A 24,770-nucleotide genomic window follows, 5' to 3' on the forward strand; every position below is an offset into this window, starting at 1 on the left:
AAAATGAAGAAATATTCAGCAATTGTATGATAATTGTATCATAATTGTATTTAAATTGTATTAGATACATCAATACGTAAAAAATAATTGTATCACAATTGTATCTAACTTGTAGATGATACCTTAATATCCAAAATAGTACCTGATACAGTACTAATAAATTAACACATAACTATCATATATTTGTTATACAAACTGTGAAATTCGTCACGAACTCACAACTGCTCATAATTAAGACACAAATTTAATATAATCCTGAAAAAATTCTTACACAATTCTGATACAACTTAAAATCGACTCTAAACTTAAATTGATACAATATCATATTATACTTGTATTAGTATTGTATCATGTATTGTTTTTGGTACAAATTGTGATACAATTCTAAATTATGATACAACTTTTGATCTTCATCTTTTTCAAGTTTCAATTTAAAACATCCACCTATAACCATCCCTAAACTTAAATTGTGATAAAATATTGTATTTTAATAGTATTAGTATTGTATCAGAATTGTCTTAGGTATTGATGTATCAAATACAACTCAGATACAATTATGATACATTTATCATACAATCGTAATACAATTCCGAAACTTCTTCCTCGAGTTTCAATCTGAAATTTAACCTAAAATCAACTTTAAACTTACACAATCTCCCTTCAAATTAAGATATAAACTCTAAAGGATATTTTCAATCGTTTTCAAGAACACTCAATCCAAAGAAATCACAAATTCGTAAAATCCAAATATCTAATTCAAAGTTTCGAACCTTTTTAATGGTATGTCAATGGCAGACCTCTCTACCTGCAATTTCGGAGATAATTCCGATGGATTTGTCAATAGTTGAAGCTTTTTAATGGTTGTTGGTGGAATTGATTCAGAGAAATATATGACGCTACAATTTTAGAGAGATAATAGTTTGATTTGCATGAGAGAGATATTGGTGGATTTGTATGAAAAAGAGATGACTTTAATTTTTTTTTAAATTAGGAAGAAAATCGTGATTTTAGGAGGCTAAAGCTGATAGATGGGGATGAGAGATACGTTACAAATTAATTCCTATATTTAAGGGATCCGTCTTTTATTATATTTTGTACATAAATAGTAAATATAGATACACAATGTAATTCTTAAGGAACCTAAAGAAAAATGATTAATAAGTTTCTAATATATTATAGCTATGTAAAACTTCCTATTTTAATTTTTGGAGCCCAACCCAATAACCCAAAAGTCTTTCACTTTCTTAATTCTTACCGGAAGTCGTAACATCTGAGAAACCTAACAACTAAGAAGTAAGAACGACTGAGATAGTGAGAAACCTAAGTAAGAACGAACGACTCCGCCTGTGAGAACCCAAAAGTCTTTCACTTTCTTCATTCTTCAATCTTTATTTTTCTAATTTGTCTCGAGCAACTCTCATTTGGGTTGAAACTGTAATAACCACAATTACACTTTGAAATTGGAGAATTAGTTTAGTTTGTAGTTATTGGGCTACATATTAAGCTATTATATAATAAATGGATAATGGACCAAAATTTTATACTATATAGGATTGCAAGTAAATTAATTAATCTTAAAGCCAGTGGGCCTAGCTCCACCTTTAAATCTCACATTGGGAAAAAGGTGCTAAAGGGTTTTATTTATTAGAAAGAACCAGAACAACGAACATAGGGGGCTATGTGGATTGCGAAACTGACGACAGAAAACGATAGAAGATTGGCTACTATTTGGTTGGAATGGCTTGCTCAGTTCGTTAGTGGGAAGGAAGAGTTAAACAATAAGGTATTTTTCTTGTAGCGGTATATATTGTATTATTTGTAGAAAAATAGTTATTGTTACTTATAAATTTGTAGTGATTAGACTAATAATTTAAGGCAAAATTATCCGTCAATGATTGAAAACTTAATTAGACGTAAGGATTTCAAGAATGAGAAAAGTTACGTAATTTGCTAAGGAAAAATCAATTTTTGCTGCTACAGTTTTCGTTTGTTACTTTTAATTAGGAGAAGTAATGATTTAATCCATGATGAGTAAATTTGGATTAAAACTAAGAGTTGAATTTCAAGTGAGAAATCAACAACGTAAATATGAAATCTTTCGAAACTATTCGAAGCATCTATACACAGTGTCAGTTCTCTAATCTTCTGCATACCGTATGATCACTCATTTATGACAAAACTTTTGATATATTTAGGCTTGTATGTAAATACAGAGTTAAATTGAGATATTGAGATTCTTTACCTTTTTAAAAAAACTATGATATTTGATAGGTGGAATATTAAGATTCAACTCTACGCTTGAAAGTTTGGGATATTGAGAGTTGACCGGCTAGTGTAATTGTAATTATTAATCAATATTTTATTTAGATTGAGATCATTGGAAGCCGTTTCGTTGATGTTTTAGACGTTGCAAAGCCGGGGGACTTGTCGTAAGCGAGGTAAGTGAAACTTTACGTTTTGATACTTACTTTTCTAAAACCCGTTTTGAAAGTGTGTTTTCTCTGCCTGGTCCATGTGTTGGGACAAGCGTGCCCTTGGCATAATCGGTGGTCTGAGACTAGCCGCAAATATATTATTTTATGAAAAATACAAAAAAAAAAAATCTTTTTTTATAAGTTGTTTGATAGTTTGATACGGCTGTGTGCCATGATGTTGAGTTTGATAGTTTGATTCGGCTGTGAGCCATGGTGTTGAGTTTGAAACGGCTGTGCGCCATGATGTTGAGTTTGAAACGGCTGTGCACCATGATGTTGAGTTTGATACGGCTGTGCGCCATGATGTATTGTGTATGCCTTTGTACATCACCCCAGCATTGTGTATGCTTCTTGATATATTTGGGGCATTGTGTATGCTTCAGTGAGCATTTGTGTATGCTCTGTTACATATTTGAGGCATTGTGGTGCCGTTGTGGACTCGTAGGTGTGTTGGTAAATTTCTTTCACTGCAATTATGATAAGTCCTTAGTGGGTACTCTTGTTGGTTAATTTTTAATAACTCTATTGATACACATATATTGAGTTATTGTATAATTATCATATTTACTATATCATTCGTATTGTGGTGTGTTTGTATTTTCTAACGCTTGTTCCAGAGGTATTTAAAGTGGCGGGTCGAGGATCTTACTGGGTTATATTTACGTATAACTCACTCCTTACCTACATCTCTATGCAGATACCATCGCGGGAGATAGATCTAGTGGCTGACGAGTTGGTTCGAGTGGATCCTATTGTTCAGGTGAGCCACCGCATTGTTTGTGAAGGCTTTCGTTTCAGACATACCTAGCTCGTGTTAGTTATTTATTTTTTTCTTTGGGATTTGCATACTCGTCAATAAAACTCATGTTACTCTGTTAGATGCTCCATGGTCTTGGTATGGGTTTTGGGCTAGAGTTTTAGTATTTGAGTGGTTGTTGGTTTTCTATCAATTGACTAAGGTATTGAGCGATAATCATTTCCTTTTAATTATTAATAATACTATTAGGCCTGCATTTTTTTTCTCTCTTAGTGTTTGTGTAAATGGTTTGTTCGCCTGGCAGGTGGGGTTAACTGGGTGCCAGTCACGTCTAGGCGGTAGTTTGGGACGTGACAAAAACTTGCCACCAGCCTTGACTGCATCAAATAACAATATAAACTTGAAAGAATGAGAATATATTATATCACAAACTTTTAAAAAATCCTTTTCACTCCACTTACCGGTCTTCGAAGCACCATCAACCAAAACATCATCTAAAAGGTCCATGTATACACTTTCAACACTGAAATAGAACAATAACTGATAAGACAAAATGTGGCCACTAACTAAATAAGTTGGAAAAAAATCTTAAAGAAAGTGATTTGATATTTTGTTTATAATTTAATTTGAGAATTACAACTAAAGCAATTTCAAAGAGGTAAAAAAACAACAAAAAGTAAAAGCTCAATAGAAAAAATAAAGGGAAATATCTTCATAATTAATTTAGAACTGAGCTAAAAAAACAACAAAAAGTAAAAGCTCAATAGAAAAAATAAAGGGAAATATCTTCATAATTAATTCAGAACTTTGGTAAAATTCAATAATGACAAATAAAACTAGATAGACTTCATCTAAACCCAGAATAATAAGATGTTTATTCTAAACCAACAAAAATAAAACTAGAGGAGTTTCATATAAACAATAAATGGTCGGTGAATAGGCTTTTCGACACTGAAACAAACTAGATAATAAGAGGAAAAGTAAAATTAATGCTCAACAAGAATCAACTTTTACTAAATAAAAAGTGGGTTTCACTGACATTCCATACAAACACAATATTTAGCCTTAAATTTAACATCACGAGATAAGAACTTGAAACATTACTGTTAATCTTCTTGACATATTGGTTCTTTTCAAAGATAATACCACAGTAATAAATACACAACAACTAATGCATACAATGGGTGTGTGTGTGAGAGAGATGAACTTGAAATCGCCTGGCAGATGAGAGGGAATTGTGAAAACTAACGCGGCTTTTTTATTATCGGGGGAGGGGGTGGCGACGGGCGCGGGACTTGTTTTTTTTTCTTTTTTCTTTTACTAGTAGTAGTACTTTTCTTAGGCATCTATATTTATTAGGCAAAATACCTTAAACCACTCCTAAACTTGGTTCAAATTATTAGTATCCTTCCCGAACTATGCCCAGTCTTAATTACCCCTTCAACTTGGCCTTTTGAGGGCCATTACCCCCTGGATGCTGATTTGGCAAAAAATATGGGTGCACTCGCTTGCCACGTGGATTTTCTGTCTATGTGGCATTTTTTTTAAAAATAAAATATTTTTTTACCTTTTTAAGAATATTACTTTTTTAGATAATTTTTTTCGAATAAAATTTATAATAAAACTTGGATATAAGTACATTATTTAGGCTATATTTTTATTTGGCCAAAAAAAATAAAGTTTTAATTAATCTTTTTTTTGAATTTGACCTGAAAATAAAGATTTAAACAATTGAAATAAATAGTCAAGACATCTAAAAAGTTATAAAAAATACATAAAGATTTCAAACTATATATTTTTTATAACTTTTTAGATGCCTTGACTATTTATTTCAATTGTATAAATCTTTATTTTCAGGTCAAATTCAAAAAAAAAGATTAACTAAAACTTTATAATTTTTGGCCAAATAAAAATATTTAGCCTAAATAATATAGTTCTATCAAAGTTTTATTATCAATTGTATTTGAAAAAAATTATCTAAAAAGTAATATTCTTAAAAAGGTAAAATAATATTTTATTTTTCAAAAAAACGCCACATAGATAGAAAAATCCACGTGGGTGAGTGCACCCACACTTTTTGCCACATCAGCGTCTAGGGGGTAATGGCTCTCAAAATGCCAAGTTGAGGGTGGTAATTAAGATCGGGCATAATTCGGGGAGGATACTAATAATTTGAGGGCAAAATACATAAGTTGCCACCCGAACTATGACCCAAATCCCTGTTACACACTTTCCAGGAACGAATATTACTTTACACACCCAACCTTTCCTAAGTGTATCTAAGACACACCATTTTTTTCTTAACCAGTTTTTCAGAATATGTGCAATATCACGCACCAATCAAACAACGACACGTGTCATTTAAAAAAAAAAAAAAAAAATTAAAATTATACCCCTCATCTTCCTCACCTAAACTACCATGACCGTCTTCCTCCTCTCTCACCATCAAACACCATAGCTTCTTTCTCCACCTTTTACTTAATAACAAAGCCACCATTAATTAACAAAAATCACCAGAAAACACACCCAAAACTCCATCTTTTCCGCTGAAATTGAATCAAAATTTTTGAGCCCAGATCCAACTCATTTTCCATTTCACTTCGGTAAAAGTTCGACCGCCATTAACTGCCATCGCCACAAGTGAACTATTTAAAAATCATCCATTAATAAAATTAAAGAATGTGCAAAATTTTGGGCTAAGCTTTACGGGTTGGAAAAAATTTCGAAAAATTCTCGCTTCCTAAAAATTTGACTTCGCCATGGGTAAAGCTCAAGTTAAGCTTCTCTACAACGAGAAGAGATATAAGAAATCGTGGTATGTCTATTTGAGAAGAAGGAGATCGGGTGGTGGAGCTCAAGGAGTAGCTATGACAGAATTTTTAAAAAGGAAGAAGATGACTCAATTTAAAATTTTAAAAAACTAAAAAAAAATTGACATCTGACACAAAATTCTTCTGTTCACGCGACCCATTTGTTGGGAAAAACACGCACTATCCACGTGGGCAAAGCAGTGTGTATTAGATACACTTTAGAAAGGTGGGTGTGTAAAGTAATATTCGTTCCTAGAAAGTGTGTAACAGGGATTTGGGTCATAGTTCGGGGGGTAACTTATGTATTTTGCCATAATTTGAGGCAAGTTTAGGAGTGGTTTAAGGTATTTTGCCTAATAAATATAGATGCCTAAGAAAAGTACTACTACTAGTAAAAAAAACACCAAGTCCCGCGCCAGTCGCCACCCCCGATTATAGAAAAGCCGTGTTAGTTTTCACAATTCCCTCTCATCCGCCAGGCGATTTCAAGTTCATCTCTCTCTCTCATACACCCATTGTATGCATTAGTTGTTGTGTATTTATTACTGTAGTATTATCTTTGAAAAGAACCAATTTGTCAAGAAGATTAACAGTAATGTTTCAAGTTCTTATTTTGTGATGTTAAATTTAAGGCTAAATATTGTGTTTGTATGGGATGTCGGTGAAACCCATTTTTGATTTAGTAAAAATTGATTCTTGTTGAGCATTAATTTTACTTGTCCTCTTATTATCTAGTTTGTTTCAGTATCGAAAAGCCTATTCACAGACCATTTATTATTTATATGAAACTCCTCTAGTTTTATTTTTGTTGTTTTAGAATAAACATCTTATTATTCTGGGTTTAGATGAAGCCTATCTTGTTTTATTTGTCATTATTGAATTTTACCAAAGTTCTAAATAAATTATGAAGATATTTCCCTTTATTTTTTCTATTGAGCTTTTACTTTTTCTTGTTTTTTTTACCTCTATGTATGGTTCTGTCTGTCTTGAAAAGCTTATCCACTAGACCATTTAAGGTGTAGGTGAAACTGCTTTAGTTGTAATTCTCAAATTGAATTATAAACAACATATCAAATCACTTTCTTTAAGATTTTTTTCCAACTTATTTAATTAGTGGTTATATTTTGTCTTATCAGTTATTGTTCTGTTTCAGCGTTGAAAGTGTATCCATGGACCTTTTAGATGATATTTTGGCTGATGGTGCTTCAAAGACCGGTAAGTGGAGTGAAAAGGATTTTTTTTTTAGTTTGTGATATAATATATTCTCATTCTTTAAAGTTTATGTTGTTATTTGATGCAGTCAAGGCTGGCGGCAAGTTTCAACCCAAGGCAAAGCCCCGTCCAGTGAAAAAAGGTCCAGCTGTTGCGGCCTCAACAGTTTCTTTGACGTCAAAACCCACTGGTGATACTGTAGCAACTGATTCAATTGAGGCTCTTAAGAAGGATGGAAAAAATCCCCAAAATTGTTAGCTTTCTTGCCTTTATGTTGTTCTTTTTATTATTACTTTTTCAGGAGCATTTTGTTGCCGCAATTTGATCATATATTGATTGTTGAGGTCATAAAAGCGTTAATTGCTTGTGTGCATAATTTAAGAATTTTCCTTCGAGATAAAGTTGGTTTTAGCACTTGAAATATCATACTATAAAATATGCTCTAAATAGCCTATATTTTAATGTTCTTCATTGATACTTTAAGACCTCTTCAAGAATGATTGTCTTTTGTTAAATATAAGCAGACGATGAACAAAGCTCTGTGTTAGCGGAACCTTCCTTGGAGCATCCTCTTGCTGCAGAAACTTTGTGTCCATCAGTTGGTTCATATCTAGATACAAGTACGGTAGTGCCTGATAACAGTGAAGATTCGAAAACTTGTCTTGAGAAATCCGAGGGAGAGGTGATATTTTCTTATCCATATTTTGATCATGTTAACGGACCTTTTATATCCTAATTAAAGTTCTTCAATTTTCAGTATGCAGGCATATATGTAGGTTTGGATTCGTTTGATGATTTACTTCCTATCTCAAGCGCCATAGGTAACGGCCTATCTTCTTCTGTTCTGTTATTACTAATTTTTCCTGCATATTACCTTTAAACTTGTAACTTGATAACGGATGCTGCAAAGGAGTTACCTTATTTTGGATAATTGGCCAATTATTAAAGATTAAATTAGTAAACTGTGGTGCTGCTTATAATAATGCAGAAAATTCTAGTCCCGCTACAAATCCATCTGCTGTTCATGTTGCTGGTGCAGAGAAGGGACAAGAACAACTTTCAATTCCAGTTTCTTCAGTTGATGATTCAGCTCCTAGCACTTCTAATCTTCAACCTGATGAAGTGGCAGCATGCCAAGATCCATTAACTTGTCAAGGAAGTGTTGTTCCTGTTAGTGGAAGTTGTCAGATGGTCAAATTCATGCCCTTCCCCACTTTTTACTGAGCAGCAAAACATTTGTCACTTAGATTCCTTTGCGTACTTACAAATACTCCAGTTTGTCGGTTGCAGGAGATGGACAGCTATCCTTCCTTGGAAGCAGCAGATATCCTGGGGGTAACTACTACATCTGGTATGGGAGAATTTTCAGGTTCCTGCACCTGCACTTTATCATGTGCTGCACTCATTTTTAATTTCTAACGTTTATTCAGGGCAGAGTACCAGAAGGTTTCAACCCAAGTCCAAGCTACAAGTATACAGAGAGAGATACGACACAAGCATCCCTGATTCAGATGCAGTAGAATCAGTTTCATGTCAGCCAAATTCACACTCAGTTCATTCTGAAATGGATTTTGTGGATAGAGTGAAGGAACATGGATTCCCTGCTGATGATGTCCTTGATTTCTCAGCCAGAGGATTTGATAATAATATTATTACAGAATCTACTCATGAATTTCATGTTCATGAAGAATATGTTATCGAAGCTTCGCATTCAGATGTTGGCATCCCAGCAGAACTCCCTGAATCTACTTGTCAGATGCCTGAGGAACCTGTAAATCAATAAACTGTTTTTCAAACTGTTTTAGTTACTTCTCAATTTTTGAAATAGTTTGCCTTGCTGGTGGAGCCCTTTATTTCTCTTCTTAACCCACTTGCAACTATGTCTGTTTAGGTACATCAGAGGCCAAAGACTAAAAAGCAAAAATTGCCTGCATCTGATCTTTCTGCAATTACTGAAGAGAATGGAGCGGGTAGATCATTAAGGAGTAGAAGAAAGTCCGTAAAAGCAAATAGACTAGTAGATGAGTCTGAAGTAGTAGCGGATGATGGGGAATATGTGCCTGAACAACCTAATGATTCTGTTACAAATGGTAATGATGAGGATCTTCTGGTGGAAAATGAATCACAAGGGAAAAAAGTACAGAAAAAGTCAAAGAGAACAGTTGCCGAGGATAGAAAGCAAGTTAGGAAGAGTAAAAAGACCACTGAAGCTTCAGACCAGGCAGCCAACAAGAAACCTAAGAAGTTTTCTCACTCCACTCGTCAAAAGAGGAGACAAGGTAAGCCTAGTGGGTGTTGCTGACATTTGGCATAGTGTATTTATCTTTTCTTGACCAGGCACTTCCTTGTTTACAGTGAACAAGGCTTTGCTTGAGGCTCCCGAGTATGAGATTGACTACCAAAAGGTACCTATTAAGGATCTAATTATATTAGGAGAGCACAGAGAGCGGCTGGCGGTACGTTTCCTCTTGCATTCTCTTGTTTGCACCCCAACCTCCTAGAAAGAGGAAAAATTTAAATATGACACAGTCATCCTTGATTCTCTTGTTTGCCTTCTTGCCATCCTTGCAGAAAAAAGATGCTGCAGCGTCACAAATACCTACTACAGATCAGAGGTATCAGAAGCTTTTTTACAATTAAATATACTAATCTACACTTATCTTTTGTTTTATTTGCGAAAAAGATACTAACCTGCATTTAACCTTTCGATTGGGTTTTCTTATATTGTTGTTGATAGTGAAAATGGTAGATGATCTGTGGTAGAGACTTCATTCATTAGGTCTGTTTTTCTCACTTCAGATCCATCTTCTAACTCGTCAAGAGCACCATAAGTCTCTTTTGTATCGTCTACAGCTTCATTATTTTCTCTACTTTTAGATAACGGTTCTAACCAACCTGTCCAACCACGTTTTCCAGAATTATGTGAAGACTCCTCCCTTATTGCCCTTTTATCAGCTCTTCCTCTTTTTTCTAAGCTACATTAACCAGCGAAGAGAACCATCTTCCCCAAAGCTAGCATCAATACTGTTCCAGAAATGGTCAAGTCGTATTTGCTTACATAGTTACTTAAGAAGTAAAGAAGGACAGAACAAGCTCTGTTCAATCTGCGCCTGAAACAAGGCAGTACAAACTCTCTGTACCTAGCCTGCCACTTAAACCGGCAGAGACTGAGAGGTATACTAAATATACCAAGTTCAAGTCTTACAGTAGCTGGATTCATAGAAGGTGAATTAGCACAGTGGTAAAATTGTATCCAATGCAGATATCTCCATCAGCAAATGGAAGCGTATTGGAAAAAATTAACATGAATATATTTATTACTTGCACCAAAGCATTTTCACATGCGTAATAGCATGACAGAATAAAGTGATTTATTTTCGAGGATTACTTCCTTGTAATTTCATCTGAAATTTGCAAATTGCTCTAAGAGTTTTTACCAAGTATAACATAACGAAAATTTACAGTAGTTGATGCTCTTAAGATATCAATGTGAAATGTCTTTTAAACAAGGTAGTGCTGCGTGTATGGTAAAGTTTTCTTTCAGTTGTTATGAATCCAGTAATCTGGTTATACTTGGAGACTAACATGTAGCTTAGGTAGCTTCTTATTTGGAAATCTTTCACTAAAGACCTACTTCAGCAAACAGATATTAGGGAATTTCTAGGAAATGCATGCATGCATATTTATTGGGCCAGTCCTCCTGCAAAGTGCATCCTAACAAGCTACTACTTGCTATCTAGAGATCCTTCCCAAACGACTGCCTCAAAAATCCGTGCACACTGTACTATACCAATTAACTACCAAGAGTTTCAAGAATCCATGCCCAACACAAGTCCTTTCAAGATTCCTTGCACAACACAAGGCTTTCACTACCCAACTCCACAACTATTTTACTGTAAACGATACTACTTCTGTATTGGCCTAGAAGGGCTCGATTAGTACAGTGCAGAAGGAGAGAAGGAATTTCTGAATCCGCACAAGCACCAGTATCAAGTTATCAACAGGCACAATGACCAAATTTTCTGAACAGGAATGGAACTGACAATCTGTACGTTCAAAATCTGAAGTATCTTATGCACAGAAAGAAAGCATGATATGTCATTGGTGAGAACCTGCCTCTGCTGCTTAGTCCACCCACCAGATAAAGCTTGGATTCCATGTGCATACATTTTTTCATCTCAGAAACCTCATATCTTGAAAATCCGCTGCAAGATTCTCTCTGGTGGGCAACTACCTTAGTTTTGTAGAAGAATCTTCTCCCTTGACCAATCAAGACAATATTCCGTACTATCTCTGCACCTATAAGCATTCATAAGAGAGAAGCAAGTGCTCATATTGTCTAGAGCACCATTTGCTAACTCGTATATAGAAGAAAAAAGATCAATAAAATTCCTTCCCTTCTCTTTTGAGGAGATGGCAAATTTATGCGTCAAGAACTCTAACCTTTAGTATTAGCTTGTAAATTTTTTGCATTTTCTTATAATTGAGAAATACCCTGGGTATTTACATTTCCCTGTCACTTATCTTGTCACTTATCTTCTTACTCCATGCTCGTTTTGGAGGTAATTCCTCTATTCTCTATACAATGAACTTTTATATGGAAAAGAAAACCTATTTTATCCTCCAAGATGGTGAGCATTAGCAAGGGAGAATATCTCCTCAAATCCCAAAAATTTGGAATTACTCCAAAATAGACGCCCTTTGATTTATACGCTGATATGCTATAGTTAGTATTATCCTATCCTACATAAATGTTGGATACTTTTATCCTGAAATATTCTTGTGATTTGCTCAAGCTGAACTATAAGCTAACTTTAGGGCATCAATTACGCTAATTCCAAGTTCCTAAAAATGGCCTTAGGATTTAATGGTTATGATGTCAATTCTCAATTAGTATTGCTCTGTCCAATTTCTAATGGTTCCTTTGGAGGCTGTTATGTGCTAGGTTCAGGAAGCTGGAAGGTAGCCGTCATGTGAAAAACTGCTTTCACTAGTCATAGGAAAATGAAAAAGAGATGCCATTGGTAAACACTTAGAAGTTTACATGTGTTATAAATTTATGCTCCTTGAACCTAATATGGTTCTTAGTAAGTATATTAGGTGATCTTTGACCATGGTTTAAAATGTATAATTTCGTCATACTTAATATGAGAGAAGTTATGCCGTACAGTACATTATATTTACTCTCGGGTACCTAAATATATTCAAAAGAGGTATCTTAATAAGGAAAAGAGATTTTAGAAGTTCAATGCGTTTTGCAATCAGTGGTTTGTTGTGGCATAGTTTTTTTTTTTTACTTACTTGGAGGTGTTACATGTTTTTGCCCTTTTGGGACTAGGTCCTCTCTTTTCCAAGTTACAATTTCTCCATGATTTGTGCTTGTGCAGTGCTGGTGCTTCTGTTTCTAATTATAATGAGGATGAGACCTATCCTTCAGATGCCGGCGCAGAAGATAATGATCGTCAAATAGGTTCTCGGGCTCAAGATTCTTCTGCCTACTTTAATTATCAAACTTATATGGACAAAACACCCAGCACAAGGTGGTCAAAACAGGAAACAGAACTGTTCTATGAGGTACATCCCTCTCATTTGTAGTTACTGAAAGATACAGGTGTAAATGGGGGAACAATTAAAATTTGAATTGAAAACTTCAATCTTAAATAGCAAATTCTAGAAGTGCAACTTATAAAATGAAGTTATTAGTTGATGCACCTAGGCGTTCCCAGTCTGGAAGATCAAGTTTGTAGGTTCCTCTCTGTATTTCCTTTTTATAAACCGTCAATCATGTTATCAAATTTGCTTCAATTTGTTGAGACCTTCCTATGAGGTAGTAGCAAAAGACTGATGTAGGACATCTTTGTTGCTAGCTATCTAATGTTACTTGTTTTCTCTATTTGAAATAGGCGTATTTGTCAAATATTACATAGAAATATTTGTCCCAACCAAGCGAGAACTGTGGAATGCGATGCAATTGTGGGTAGATGCAGTTTTAAAGCAAAAAAAAAAAAAGTATTTCTATATAAGGGATGCTTGACAGACTAGATTAAGGTTGGTCGTTGTCTATGTTACATGGACTCGTTCACAGGTGTATATCTGACCTAGGTGTAACTTGTAAGTGAGAGCCGGTTAATGCTATGTAGCTTTTTGTCCATTTAGTGTATTTTGAAGAATTAGCACGAAATCTCCGTTCCTGTGTCAGTCAACATGGATACTTCAAAGGAAGTCAAACAATTCATGTGATATAATTTTTGTAGAACACAGTTACCTTTTCAGGAATATAGTTGTTGGAAAGTGAGAAGCTGGTCTAACTAAAGTTGCAAAAAAAAAAAAAAAAAAGAAATTGGGAAGCTGGCACCAACGTTAACTTCTTTGGCATCTTTATATCCTCAGCATGTAAATTAGTAGAGAAAGGGGATCTTAGATAAACTTGAGAAATCGTAGAAATCTGATTTTTATTATATTTTTATTAATATATCTTGTTTAAAACTGGCGTTCGTTGATCCTGAATGCACGAAGACCATGCAGTATATACAGCAGTTTACAAAAAATCAGCTGTTTTACTCTAAGAGACTAATGAAGTCCACAATGCTTTCCACATCATTCACATTGCACATTTTGCACCAAAACGCCAAAAAGGTATACATCTAAACTTAAGTCTAAAATTATTGTCAGTCTTGCTTTCAAAAACTCTCCGGTTCCGTTCCTCCACAGTACCCACCACATGAGAGAGAGAGAGAGAGATGAATAAATTTGATAAATGGGTTGTGCAGGAGATAGTATGGGGAACTGCATTATATGGTTTGGACTTGTGCAAAGATAGTTTGAGCCCTTTCATAAGATAATTTGAAAATGTTGGTTTATGTTTAGTCAACAATGGCATGCTGAAAATGTTGGTTTATGTTTAGTCAACAATGGCATGCCAATTGGAAGAGTTGGTGGAAAGAGTTGGTGTGGATGCTAGGAGGAAGCTTCCTCCTTTGATGTCACCCATGACATCAAGAGGAGGTAGTTTGATGTCACCAATGACATCAAGAGGAGGTCTTTACCTCTATAAATAGATGCACTCCTTCACTTGTAGAAATCATCCCAAAATAATACAATACATTGTAGTGAGTAGAGAGTTAAGAGAGAAATTCTCTTAAGTGTAATTGGGAAATCTCCCCTTCCTTTGTTAATATTAAAAGGGCAATTGTTCTCTGGTGGACGTAGGATTATTTTGATCCGAACCACGTTAAATCTTGTGTTCTTTCTTTTACGTTTCCGCTAACAATTGGTATCAGAGCGACAGGATTCTTTAACGATCCAAGGAGGAAGAACAAGCAAATATGAGTTCCATGAAGTTTGAAATTGATAGATTCAATGGACGCAACAACTTCAATATCTGGAAGATCCAGATGATGGCGTTACTGCGGAGGGAAGGTTCAATCCATGCTATTGACGGAAAGTATCCTACGGATATATCAGCTCCCGACAAGGAGAAGATTGAAGGGGATGCATTGAGTGCAATCCAACTATCCCTTGCACCTAACGTGCTTTGTGAAGTGAGTACGGGTACCGAAGAGACGGCCAAACAGTTGTGGGAAAAGCTAGAAGGGCTATACCAAGACCGATCAGTGACAACAAGAATGTTGTTACAACGGCGTCTTCACACATTTAAGATTGGGTCAGGTACTTCGTTACAAGATCATTTAGATGCGTTCAATAAACTTGTCATGGACTTACAGATTGCAGGAATTAAAAAGGAGGAGGAGACGCTTGCATGTGCTTTGCTATTTTCATTGACTTCAGGATATCGTGATATTGAGAATTCAATGATGTATAGCAAGGAGCCTATCAAGCTTGAGCAAGTGCGGCAGGCACTTAACTCTAGTGATGTGCGGAGGCACATTGAAGGAGATAGAGATGACCAGGCAAGTGGCCTCTTTGTAAGAGGCCGGACTAGCCAACAGGGAAAGACCAAATCAAAGCACAGATCAAAGTCTCGTGTGAACAAGAAGAATACAGAGTGTTGGGGTTGTGGCAAGAAGGGGCACTTTGAACGAGATTGCCCAATGTCAAAGTCCAAGGAAAAGGCGAGTGCATCTACAGTTGAACAGGTACATAATTTTGATAATGATTATGTACTAACAACATCGTGTAATAATAATAGTAGTTATGAAAACAAATGGGTGTTAGACTCTGCTTGTACTCTGCATATGACGTTCCGAAAAGACTGGTTTAGCAGCTACGAGAAAAGTGGAGGAACCGTAGTAATGGGCAATAATGCAACTTGTGCAATAGTTGGCATTGGCTCAGTTCGGGTTCGCTGCCATGATGGAATCGTGAGGACTATTACACAAGTCCGTCATGTTCCTGATCTGAAGAAGAATTTGATCTCCTTGGGTACTCTGGATGAACAAGGCTACAGGTACATGAGCGAAGCAGGAACTATGAAGGTGACTAAAGGTTCTTTAGTCATGCTGAAAGGCAAGCTGGAGAACGGCCTTTACACATTGGCCGGAAGCACCATTGTTGGCTCTGCAAATGCATCTACAGTGCAGTTATCTAATGATGACAAGGCAAGACTATGGCACATGAGACTGGGTCATATGAGCGCACGTGGACTGGAGATGTTGAGCAATCGTAAACTTTTGGAAGGTGAGAAGATCAGCACGCTTGACTTCTGTGAGCACTGCGTTCTAGGGAAGCAGAAGAAGGTCAGCTTCAGCACTGGCAAACACAAGACAAGAGGAGTGCTAGACTACATCCATTCAGATTTATGGGGTCCTTCTAAACTTCCATCGAAGGGCGGAAAGAGGTATCTTCTCATTTTTATTGATGATTTCTCACGAAAGGTTTGGGTGTATTTTTTGAAGGCAAAAAGTGATGCTTTTGAAGCATTTAAAGAGTGGAAGATTTTGGTTGAAAATCAAATGGAGCGGAAAATCAAGTATCTTCGCACAGACAATGGCTTGGAGTTTTGCAATGAAGAGTTTAATGAATTCTGCAAGGTTCATGGGATCTCAAGACATAGGACTGTCAGGCATACCCCACAGCAGAATGGAGTTGCCGAGAGAATGAACAGAACTCTTCTTGAAAAGGCTCGTTGTATGCTCCTACAAGCCAAAATGTCCAAAGTATTTTGGGCTGAAGCAGTTCACACTGCTGCTCATATTGTCAATCGATCTCCAGCATCGGCAATTGACTTTAAGACTCCGAATGAGGTATGGTCAGGTGAACCCTCTAACTATTCATACTTACGAGTATTTGGGTGTCCAGCTTATTATCACGTTAATGAAGGAAAGCTTGAACCAAGGGCTAAGAAGGCCATATTCGTAGGGTATGTGGATGGAGTAAAAGGGTACAAACTTTGGTGTTTGTCTTTACTCAAATTTATAGTTAGTAGAGATGTCACCTTCGATGAATCCTCTATACTTGATCCCCGTAAAGTTTCCGTGGAGTTTTCAGGAAACAAGAACAACGAGCAGGTGGAGCTTCCGGTGGAGCTTGCCAAGGAAAAGGATCAAGAGACTCAGGTTAAAGATGAGTCAGAAGATGTAGGCCTTGAAGAACTTGCTGTCAATGAACCATACACAATTGCGAAGGGGAGGGAGAAGAGGCAGACACGAGAACCGGAACGCCTTATAAATCAAGCAAACTTGATTGCATATGCGTTCGTAGCTGCACAAGAAGAGATTAAAGATCTGGAGCCCTCCTCGTATATTGAAGCAACTTCTTGCAAGGATGCCGCACAATGGCGGTTAGCCATGACTGAAGAGATGGAGTCTCTTCACAAGAATCAGACATGGGTCTTAGTGAAAAGACAAAAGGGGAAGAGGACAGTTGGATGCAAGTGGGTCTACCGAAAGAAAGAGGGAATTCCTGAAGTGGAAGATGCTAGGTTCAAGGCGAGATTGGTTGCAAAAGGTTTCAGCCAAAAGGAGGGAATTGACTACAATGAGATTTTCTCTCCGGTCGTGAAGCATAGCTCAATTCGCGTGCTACTAGCATTGGTTGCACAATTTGACTTGGAGCTTCAACAGCTTGATGTCAAAACTGCTTTCTTACACGGTGATCTAGAAGAGACAATCTATATGGATCAACCTGAAGGTTTCCTAGCTGAGGGAAAAGAAGATCACGTATGCCAACTAAAGAAGTCTTTGTATGGTTTGAAGCAATCCCCTAGACAGTGGTACAAGAGGTTTGATGCATTCATGACTACACATGAATTCTCAAGGAGTGCATTTGATAGCTGTGTGTATCACAAGAAGATGTCTGGTAACTCAATGATTTATTTACTGTTGTATGTTGATGATATGCTTATTGCTGCTAACAACATTACAGAGATAAATGCTTTGAAGAAACTGTTGAGTAAGGAATTTGACATGAAGGATTTAGGAGCTGCAAAGAAAATCCTTGGTATGGAGATTTCAAGAGAAGACGATGTTGTACATCTTTCTCAGAAGAGGTATATTGAAAGGGTTCTCGAGAGATTCAATATGCAAACGTGCAAGCCTGTAAGTACACCATTAGCTCCTCATTTTAAACTTTCAGAGTCACAAATGCCTCAGTCCGAGGATGAGGTGGAGCATATGTCAAAGATTCCTTATGCCAGTGCAGTTGGTAGTATTATGTATGCTATGGTATGCACACGTCCAGATATTGCTCAATCTGTAAGTGTGGTAAGTAGATACATGTCCAACCCAGGAAAGAGGCATTGGGAAGCTGTCAAGTGGATATTGAGATATCTCAAAGGAGCTTCTGGTGTTGGTCTTACCTTTCGAAAAAGTGGTACAGGTATTTCAATTCTCGGTTATGTGGATTCTGACTATGCAGGAGATCTTGACAGAAGAAGGTCCACAACTGGATACATCTTTACCCTCGTTGGCAGTGCCGTCAGTTGGAAGTCGACTTTGCAGTCGATTGTCGCTTTGTCTACGACAGAAGCAGAATACATGGCAGCAGCGGAGGCGGTAAAGGAAGCTATCTGGTTGAAAAGTTTAGTAGCGGAATTGAGTTTGGTTCAGCTGGAATCAACTCTTAGATGTGATAGTCAGAGTGCTATTCATCTAATGAAAAATCAGAGATTTCATGAGCGCACTAAACACATTGATGTCAGATTTCATTTTATTCGAGATGTTATTGATGAGGGAACTATCAAGGTCGTGAAGGTTATCACAGACGATAATGCTGCAGACATGTTGACCAAGATAGTCCCGCTCGCTAAGTTTGCACACTGCAAGGACTTGGCGGGGGTGTGCATCAACTGATGCAACTCCGAAGAGAACAGTTGCTAGGTGGAGGTGGTATGTTCAACAATGGTTTGATTCTTCTTGTTTCTTACAACGGGGTTGCCCAGTAAGCTTAGAAGTTTTGGCCAGAGTTGTTCACACGCTCGAAACGCAAACCAAGGTGGAGATTGAAAATGTTGGTTTATGTTTAGTCAATAATGGCATGCCAATTGGAAGAGTTGGTGGAAAGAGTTGGTGTGGATGCTAGGAGGAAGCTTCCTCCTTTGATGTCACCCATGACATCAAGAGGAGGTAGTTTGATGTCACCAATGACATCAAGAGGAGGTCTTTACCTCTATAAATAGATGCACTCCTTCACTTGTAGAAATCATCCCAAAATAATACAATACATTGTAGTGAGTAGAGAGTTAAGAGAGAAATTCTCTTAAGTGTAATTGGGAAATCTCCCCTTCCTTTGTTAATATTAAAAGGGCAATTGTTCTCTGGTGGACGTAGGATTATTTTGATCCGAACCACGTTAAATCTTGTGTTCTTTCTTTTACGTTTCCGCTAACAATTGGTATCAGAGCGACAGGATTCTTTAACGATCCAAGGAGAAAGAACAAGCAAATATGAGTTCCATGAAGTTTGAAATTGATAGATTCAATGGACGCAACAACTTCAATATCTGGAAGATCCAAATAGTACTGTTATGCACTCCCTTCCTCGTTTGTTTGTCCTTGGTTTGCTCTTAGACATTTAGAACAAAACTTGTCTTCAGGCTGTGCAGCAGTTTGGGACTGACTTATCCCTGATACAACAACTTTTTCCTGGCCGGACACGTAGACAGCTAAAGCTAAAATACAAGAAAGAAGAGCGGCAACATCCATTTAGGCTTCATGATGCTCTAACCAATCGTTCCAAAGGTAAATTTTCTTCAACTCTCTCTACTGCACTTACATTTATTTATTTTTCGAAGACTCATTTATCATTTGATAGCATTTCGTTTAAATGGGCATAAAATACAATTTGAAGATACATTGGACAAATGAATATCATGTTTTCAGAGAAACCTTCCATTAAGAGTAAGGTTTCATCAGCATGGAAAACATGACTTGGGTGTGGCTGAAAGTATACATGCATAGCCTGTTGTTATGGCTGATCCAAGTCCAGAAATGAATTGGATCCTGACTTATCAAAAGAAAAAAAAAGGAAAAGAAAAAGGAATTGCAGCCTGGATTCATATTCCATAATTCTTTTCTTTTTTCCTCTTTTCATGTATTTGTCTTGTGATCCTCTGATCTCAGTCTACTGTATCTGTGTATGTCGAATTCTCCTCTCCAATGATATATGCATGATCTGATGTTTCGATATCTTTTATTATTTTTGATATTTTTCAACATGGTTTATGCGTTTTAGTCTCCAGAATTGAAATTCTAGATCTCCTCATGATGCAGCTTTTTTCTTCTGCTCTATTTTCGTTGATATTAGTCTTGTATTTCATCTTGTTTGACCACAGATCAGTACTAAAGAACTGAAATTTGGATATTCTGAAAATTCTATCTTTATTTCATTTTGCGAATTGCTACTTTATGGTTCCAAAAAATGTAAACAAGGCCAGGTTCCATCCTACGTGGACTGCAGGAACATCATACATGTTTTATCATAGTTTCCACAATTGAGCTAGTATTACGCTTGTTAACTTGTGGACATGCTATGTATGTATTTTTTCAATTGAATCTCATAATCTGAGTTTTAGTTTAGACAAAAATGATCTTGATATCCTGATGATTCAGTTTCAGGAAATTGTTTATTTAATGTAACGATGATCTCATTATTTGTTTTTTTTTCTTATGTGTCTCTCGCTTGACCAGACCACCATTAATGGGGTTCAGAAGCACAGTAACTACTCCCCTAAACTTTGCTTTCTGTTTTATTTGGAAAACATATTGATATCTTATCTTGATTTGACTTTTACTGTAGCCCATAATCATTAGTATATTTGTGAAATGTCTAAAGGCTAGAGTTATTTAACCACCATGCATCACGTAAGTTATCCGTGTCATCGGACCAAGGAAAAAGAACCATTGGCCTGAAGAAGAGAAAGCCTTTGCCACTAAAATGTGTCATGTTTTCTAATTGTTCTGCGGAATTTTACATGATAATATACTTGTTGCAGATCATTCCCACTTTGAACGAGTAATTGATCGTTTAAAACAAATTGAAGCCGAGGAATTGCAGAAAGCCGATAAAGATGAGTCAATTGACTTGACAGGGGAGCAGGAAGTGGAGGAGGGAACTCAGGAGATCAATGTATGAATCTTCTCTTGCTTGTCATCTGTTTTTTTGTTTTTTGTTTTTGAAACTGGTAAAGTATTATATATATTAATAACAGAATCCTGGTACTAAGTTGGTACCAGATAATTACAATGATTGGAACCTTCTACACCAAAACAAAAAGAAATGGTTCCATCTATACAAAAGTTCTAATCCCGCAGTGAATCTAATAAATCAAGCATGCTATTCTCATCTCTAACATCCTCTAGGTTGCACCAAAAAGCCATGCACATGAGTATTTAATTTTCTGTACAACTTCTATTTTCCTTTCCAAGCATTTGCATTCTTCTCTTTCCATATTGCCCAGCACACACAAGCTGGGATGTTGTTCCATATCTTTCTTACTGATTGATACATCCCTCAACTCCCCAGATGTTCAATAGATCCTTCACTGGATCTGCCTTGCCACTGTGCAATGTGAAAAAAGGTGAGTAGTGTTTTTCTCCTCCTTGTTGCACATGAAACATCTGATATCAGTCGACACTCCTCTTCTCTGTAAGTTACTTTGAGTGAGGCACGCGTTGTGTGTAACTATCCTCATGAAACCTCTAAACTCATCGGGGGCTTCGAACTTCCATATCCTCTTCCAAGTCCAGCCTGTAGAGCTGCCACCATCACTCTTGATAGTTTTATAGCAAGAAGTTACGAGAAAACACCATCTATCTGCTTTGTCCATATGATTCTATCAGGAACATCATCATACATGACCACCTTCCCTAAATCCTTTAGCATTAGAGCCATTCTAGGGACTTACCAATCAAAACAGTATCTACAAAAATCAAGGCACCAGTTGCTTCCGTTCCAAGTTCCAACACTCTAAAACCAGAGAACCAGTACTATAAGAGAAATCATAGAGATCATGATATTGAGACAGTAGAGGGGCATGCCCTACCCAAGCATCTTGCCAGAACCTCGTCTGCCTGCCATTTCCAACTTTGATCCTTGTTGACAACAAAACTAGGCCATAGGCTGCAGATGTGTTTCCATAGTCCCAATCCATGAGATGAATTAACAGGGCCGGAAAACCAGAGAACCAGAGATTTTGTATACCATATTTGTCGGGTATAAGCCTTCTCCATAAGTTGCCCCTCTTCTTTTCCATATCTCCACAACCACTTCGTTAATAAGCTATCATTGTGAATTTTCAAGTTTTTAATACCCAGTCTTCTTTTGCCAAGCTTCACCTTTTCCCACTTTACCAAATAAAAGGACCTCTTTTCTTTGTTACCTCCCGACAAAAGTTCCTCCAAATTCTATCAATATTCTTTTTAACACGTACTGGCAAGGGAAACAAAGACATAGGGTATGTAGGAAGAGAGTCAAGAACACTGTTAATGAGAGCCACCCTTCCTCCAAGAAATAAGTAAGATCTTTTCTACGTAGCAAGTCTCTTTTCACACTGATTGTCAATTTTTCACTACACCTGTTTTGCCTTGTACCTAGCCCCCAATGGCATACCCAAATATTCGTAAAAATAGCAGAGACTAGCCAGTTTTCGGACTGGTTATTCAAAAATAGCCAGCATTTGCAAAGTCATTGAAAAATAGCCACTATTTTGCTGCAACACGAAAAGTTCCAGCGTAATATACTGGAGATCGGTGCACCTATGTATGAACTTCCAGCATATTATGCTGGAACTCCAACACTCCAATCTCCAGTACCAGTATATTATACTGGAGTATTTCCGGATTTTGAACAGTATTTTCGTTCAGATTTATCTTTACATGAAAAGTGGCTAAATTTCGATCACTTTTGAAACTGTGGCTATTTTTGAATGACCATTTGTAAATTTGGCTATTTTTAAATTTTTCCCCAGATATTCTGTTGGAAGCTCTCCAATTTGACAGCCCAAGACATCTCCAAGTCCCTGTATGTTATGTACCTCATTAACTGCAAACACGGAACTTTTTCCCATGTTTATTTTCAAGCGAGAGATCATTTCAAATAATAGAAGAATCACCCTGGGATACCTTAATTGAGAGATCTCCACTCCATCGTAACCCACAGCCCCAGCACCAAAACCCTTGATCCACTGAAACCTCATTGCCTTTCGCATCATTGAACTCCATTGCCTTAAGCCTCTCGGCAATGGAGGAAAAAGCCTTTGGGAGAACCTTTTATAATCACTGAGAACCTAACATTTGCGATGCAACACTTTATCCATCCAATCCACTTGTCCCTGAACCCCATATCTTTCAGCAAGCCTAATAAATGCGCCCAATTAACACGATCAAACGCTTTTTCATGCCCAGCTTGCACATTAACGTCGCTTCCCCTTGCTTCCTACTGTCAAGACACTTATTTACTATAAGCACCGCGTCTGTAATTTGTCTCCCCTTAACAAAGGTCATCTGAGAGTTTGCAACCAGAATGTTCATAACTTTCTTCATTCTCTGTGCCAGCATTTTTGATAAGATCTTGCAGATGCTTCAATTTGAACTTATAGGCCTGAAATTTTTCATCTCCTCTGGTCCAACCTTCTTGGGGATAAGAGCAATGACATAGCATTATATTTTTTTTTCCCCAATTTCCTTATTCATATATTGAAGCATTATTTGATTTTGCACAGGAGGAAGAAGCGAATTCTGAACATGTTGAGGAAAAAGAAGTTGAAGCTGTGGAGCAACAAGATGTTCCAGAAATGGAGAGTCCAGTTGAGAACTATGATAGTGAAGATGATTCTTGGAGATGGAGTCAGTATAAGAGTGAAGTGTGAATATTCAGAGAGAAGGGTGCCAAAAAGAATTAAGATATATACACTGGTGGTGATAAAGAATTTTGCCATTTTGGTTGGATAAGTTATTTGTTGTTGTAGGTTAACTTAAACCTTCTTTATATCGTCACTGCGCATAATTTATACTCATATACATATTAACTTTAATGGGTAAAGCTAAAATCCTCTCATATCCTGTGGCCGCTGCTGAAGATTGAAACTCATTACTAAGTGAAGGAATAAAACGGGATTAAAAAATGGGTTTTTATGAGAAATTAAAAAGTGGAAAGAATGAAATAACAAAAGCATTCCTCTTATAGAAGTCTGTTGTCCTCACTTGTTTGATATAACGAAATTCTCTATTTCTTTGTAACTAGTTCGCCAAAATTGGTTGAAAGTGTTCTTAAGTTGCCCAAACAACAAACTTCTTTGCTATTTTCTGACTCACTTCTAGGTTGTTTTTCATCATTAATGTTAACACTAATTTTGGTCAATTACAATTTTTTTTTCGAGAGTAAGAATCTGTTCTTTCAATACGAACCTTGTGGCAAAACGAAGTGAAGGTGGTTTACGTTGTACCCTAATCGTTTCCTCCAATAAGAATTCCCATCTTTTTTCTAATCAAATAGTTAAGAATCAATTTATCAATTAATAAAAAATGTATTGTTCTCTCATGATGATAAGTGAGGCCGGGATTGGATTGAGAAATTATGTTCCACAAATAGGTTAAAAAAGGGCAAAATATCACTCATGTTATAAATGTCTATCTTTTAGAGAGATTTTAGAGTTTGTTATTTTGTGGCTAAGTTACTTTTCCCCTATGAATAGAGGGGTTCTATTCCATTGTAATGCATCCCAAATCAATAAGTAACTCCCTCTCTCAACTTTTCTCCGTAATACTCATCTTCTTATTTTATAACACGTTATCAACACGAGACTCTAACCAATTGAGTAGATGACCGTTTGTTTTAATTTGAAAATATACTATTAGTTAATTGTCTAATGTTTGAGAAATTAAACCATATGTAGAGAGAAGATATAGAAATTTGCGTGAGGCTATTACGTGAATGCATTGATATTCCTATACTAGGCATCTGCTTTGGTCACCAGGCTTTGGGATACTTGCATGGTACTTAACTTGTACATAATATTAACCATAATGATTGTCAATTGTTACATGAACTCCCTCCAGGAATAAATTCTTGATTTAAAGTAAGCATTTTACCTTGTTTTTCTCTTTTAAATTCCTGAAATTCT

General features: G+C 36.5%; 1 protein-coding gene across 5 annotated transcripts; it reads left to right on the plus strand.

The window, feature by feature from the left end:
* The first annotated feature begins 1,249 nt into the window (after positions 1–1,249).
* Positions 1,250–23,704, plus strand: LOC104228485 (uncharacterized). 5 transcript variants are annotated; one of them, XM_070169138.1, is made up of 17 exons: positions 1,250–1,783; positions 3,172–3,234; positions 7,178–7,256; positions 7,342–7,506; positions 7,778–7,935; positions 8,011–8,074; positions 8,242–8,444; positions 8,544–8,604; positions 8,684–9,024; positions 9,145–9,532; positions 9,609–9,709; positions 9,825–9,868; positions 12,641–12,827; positions 19,245–19,389; positions 20,643–20,776; positions 21,173–21,227; positions 23,370–23,598. In XM_070169138.1, the coding sequence occupies exons 1-17, from the start codon at positions 1,679–1,681 to the stop codon at positions 23,387–23,389; spliced, it is 2,313 nt and encodes a 770-aa protein (XP_070025239.1). In that variant the 5' UTR covers positions 1,250–1,678; the 3' UTR covers positions 23,390–23,598. The 5 variants fall into 5 exon arrangements, with proteins under 5 accessions (XP_070025239.1, XP_070025236.1, XP_070025233.1 ...); XM_070169145.1 differs by lacking the exon at positions 21,173–21,227 and adding an exon at positions 2,368–2,438 and having other exon boundaries at positions 1,256–1,783; positions 23,370–23,704; XM_070169140.1 differs by lacking the exon at positions 21,173–21,227 and adding an exon at positions 2,368–2,438 and having other exon boundaries at positions 1,257–1,783; positions 7,195–7,256; positions 23,370–23,704.
* Positions 23,705–24,770: the final 1,066 nt, after the last annotated feature.

This window comes from Nicotiana sylvestris, chromosome 1, assembly GCF_000393655.2.
Source record: "Nicotiana sylvestris chromosome 1, ASM39365v2, whole genome shotgun sequence".
Lineage (NCBI taxonomy): Eukaryota > Viridiplantae > Streptophyta > Magnoliopsida > Solanales > Solanaceae > Nicotiana > Nicotiana sylvestris.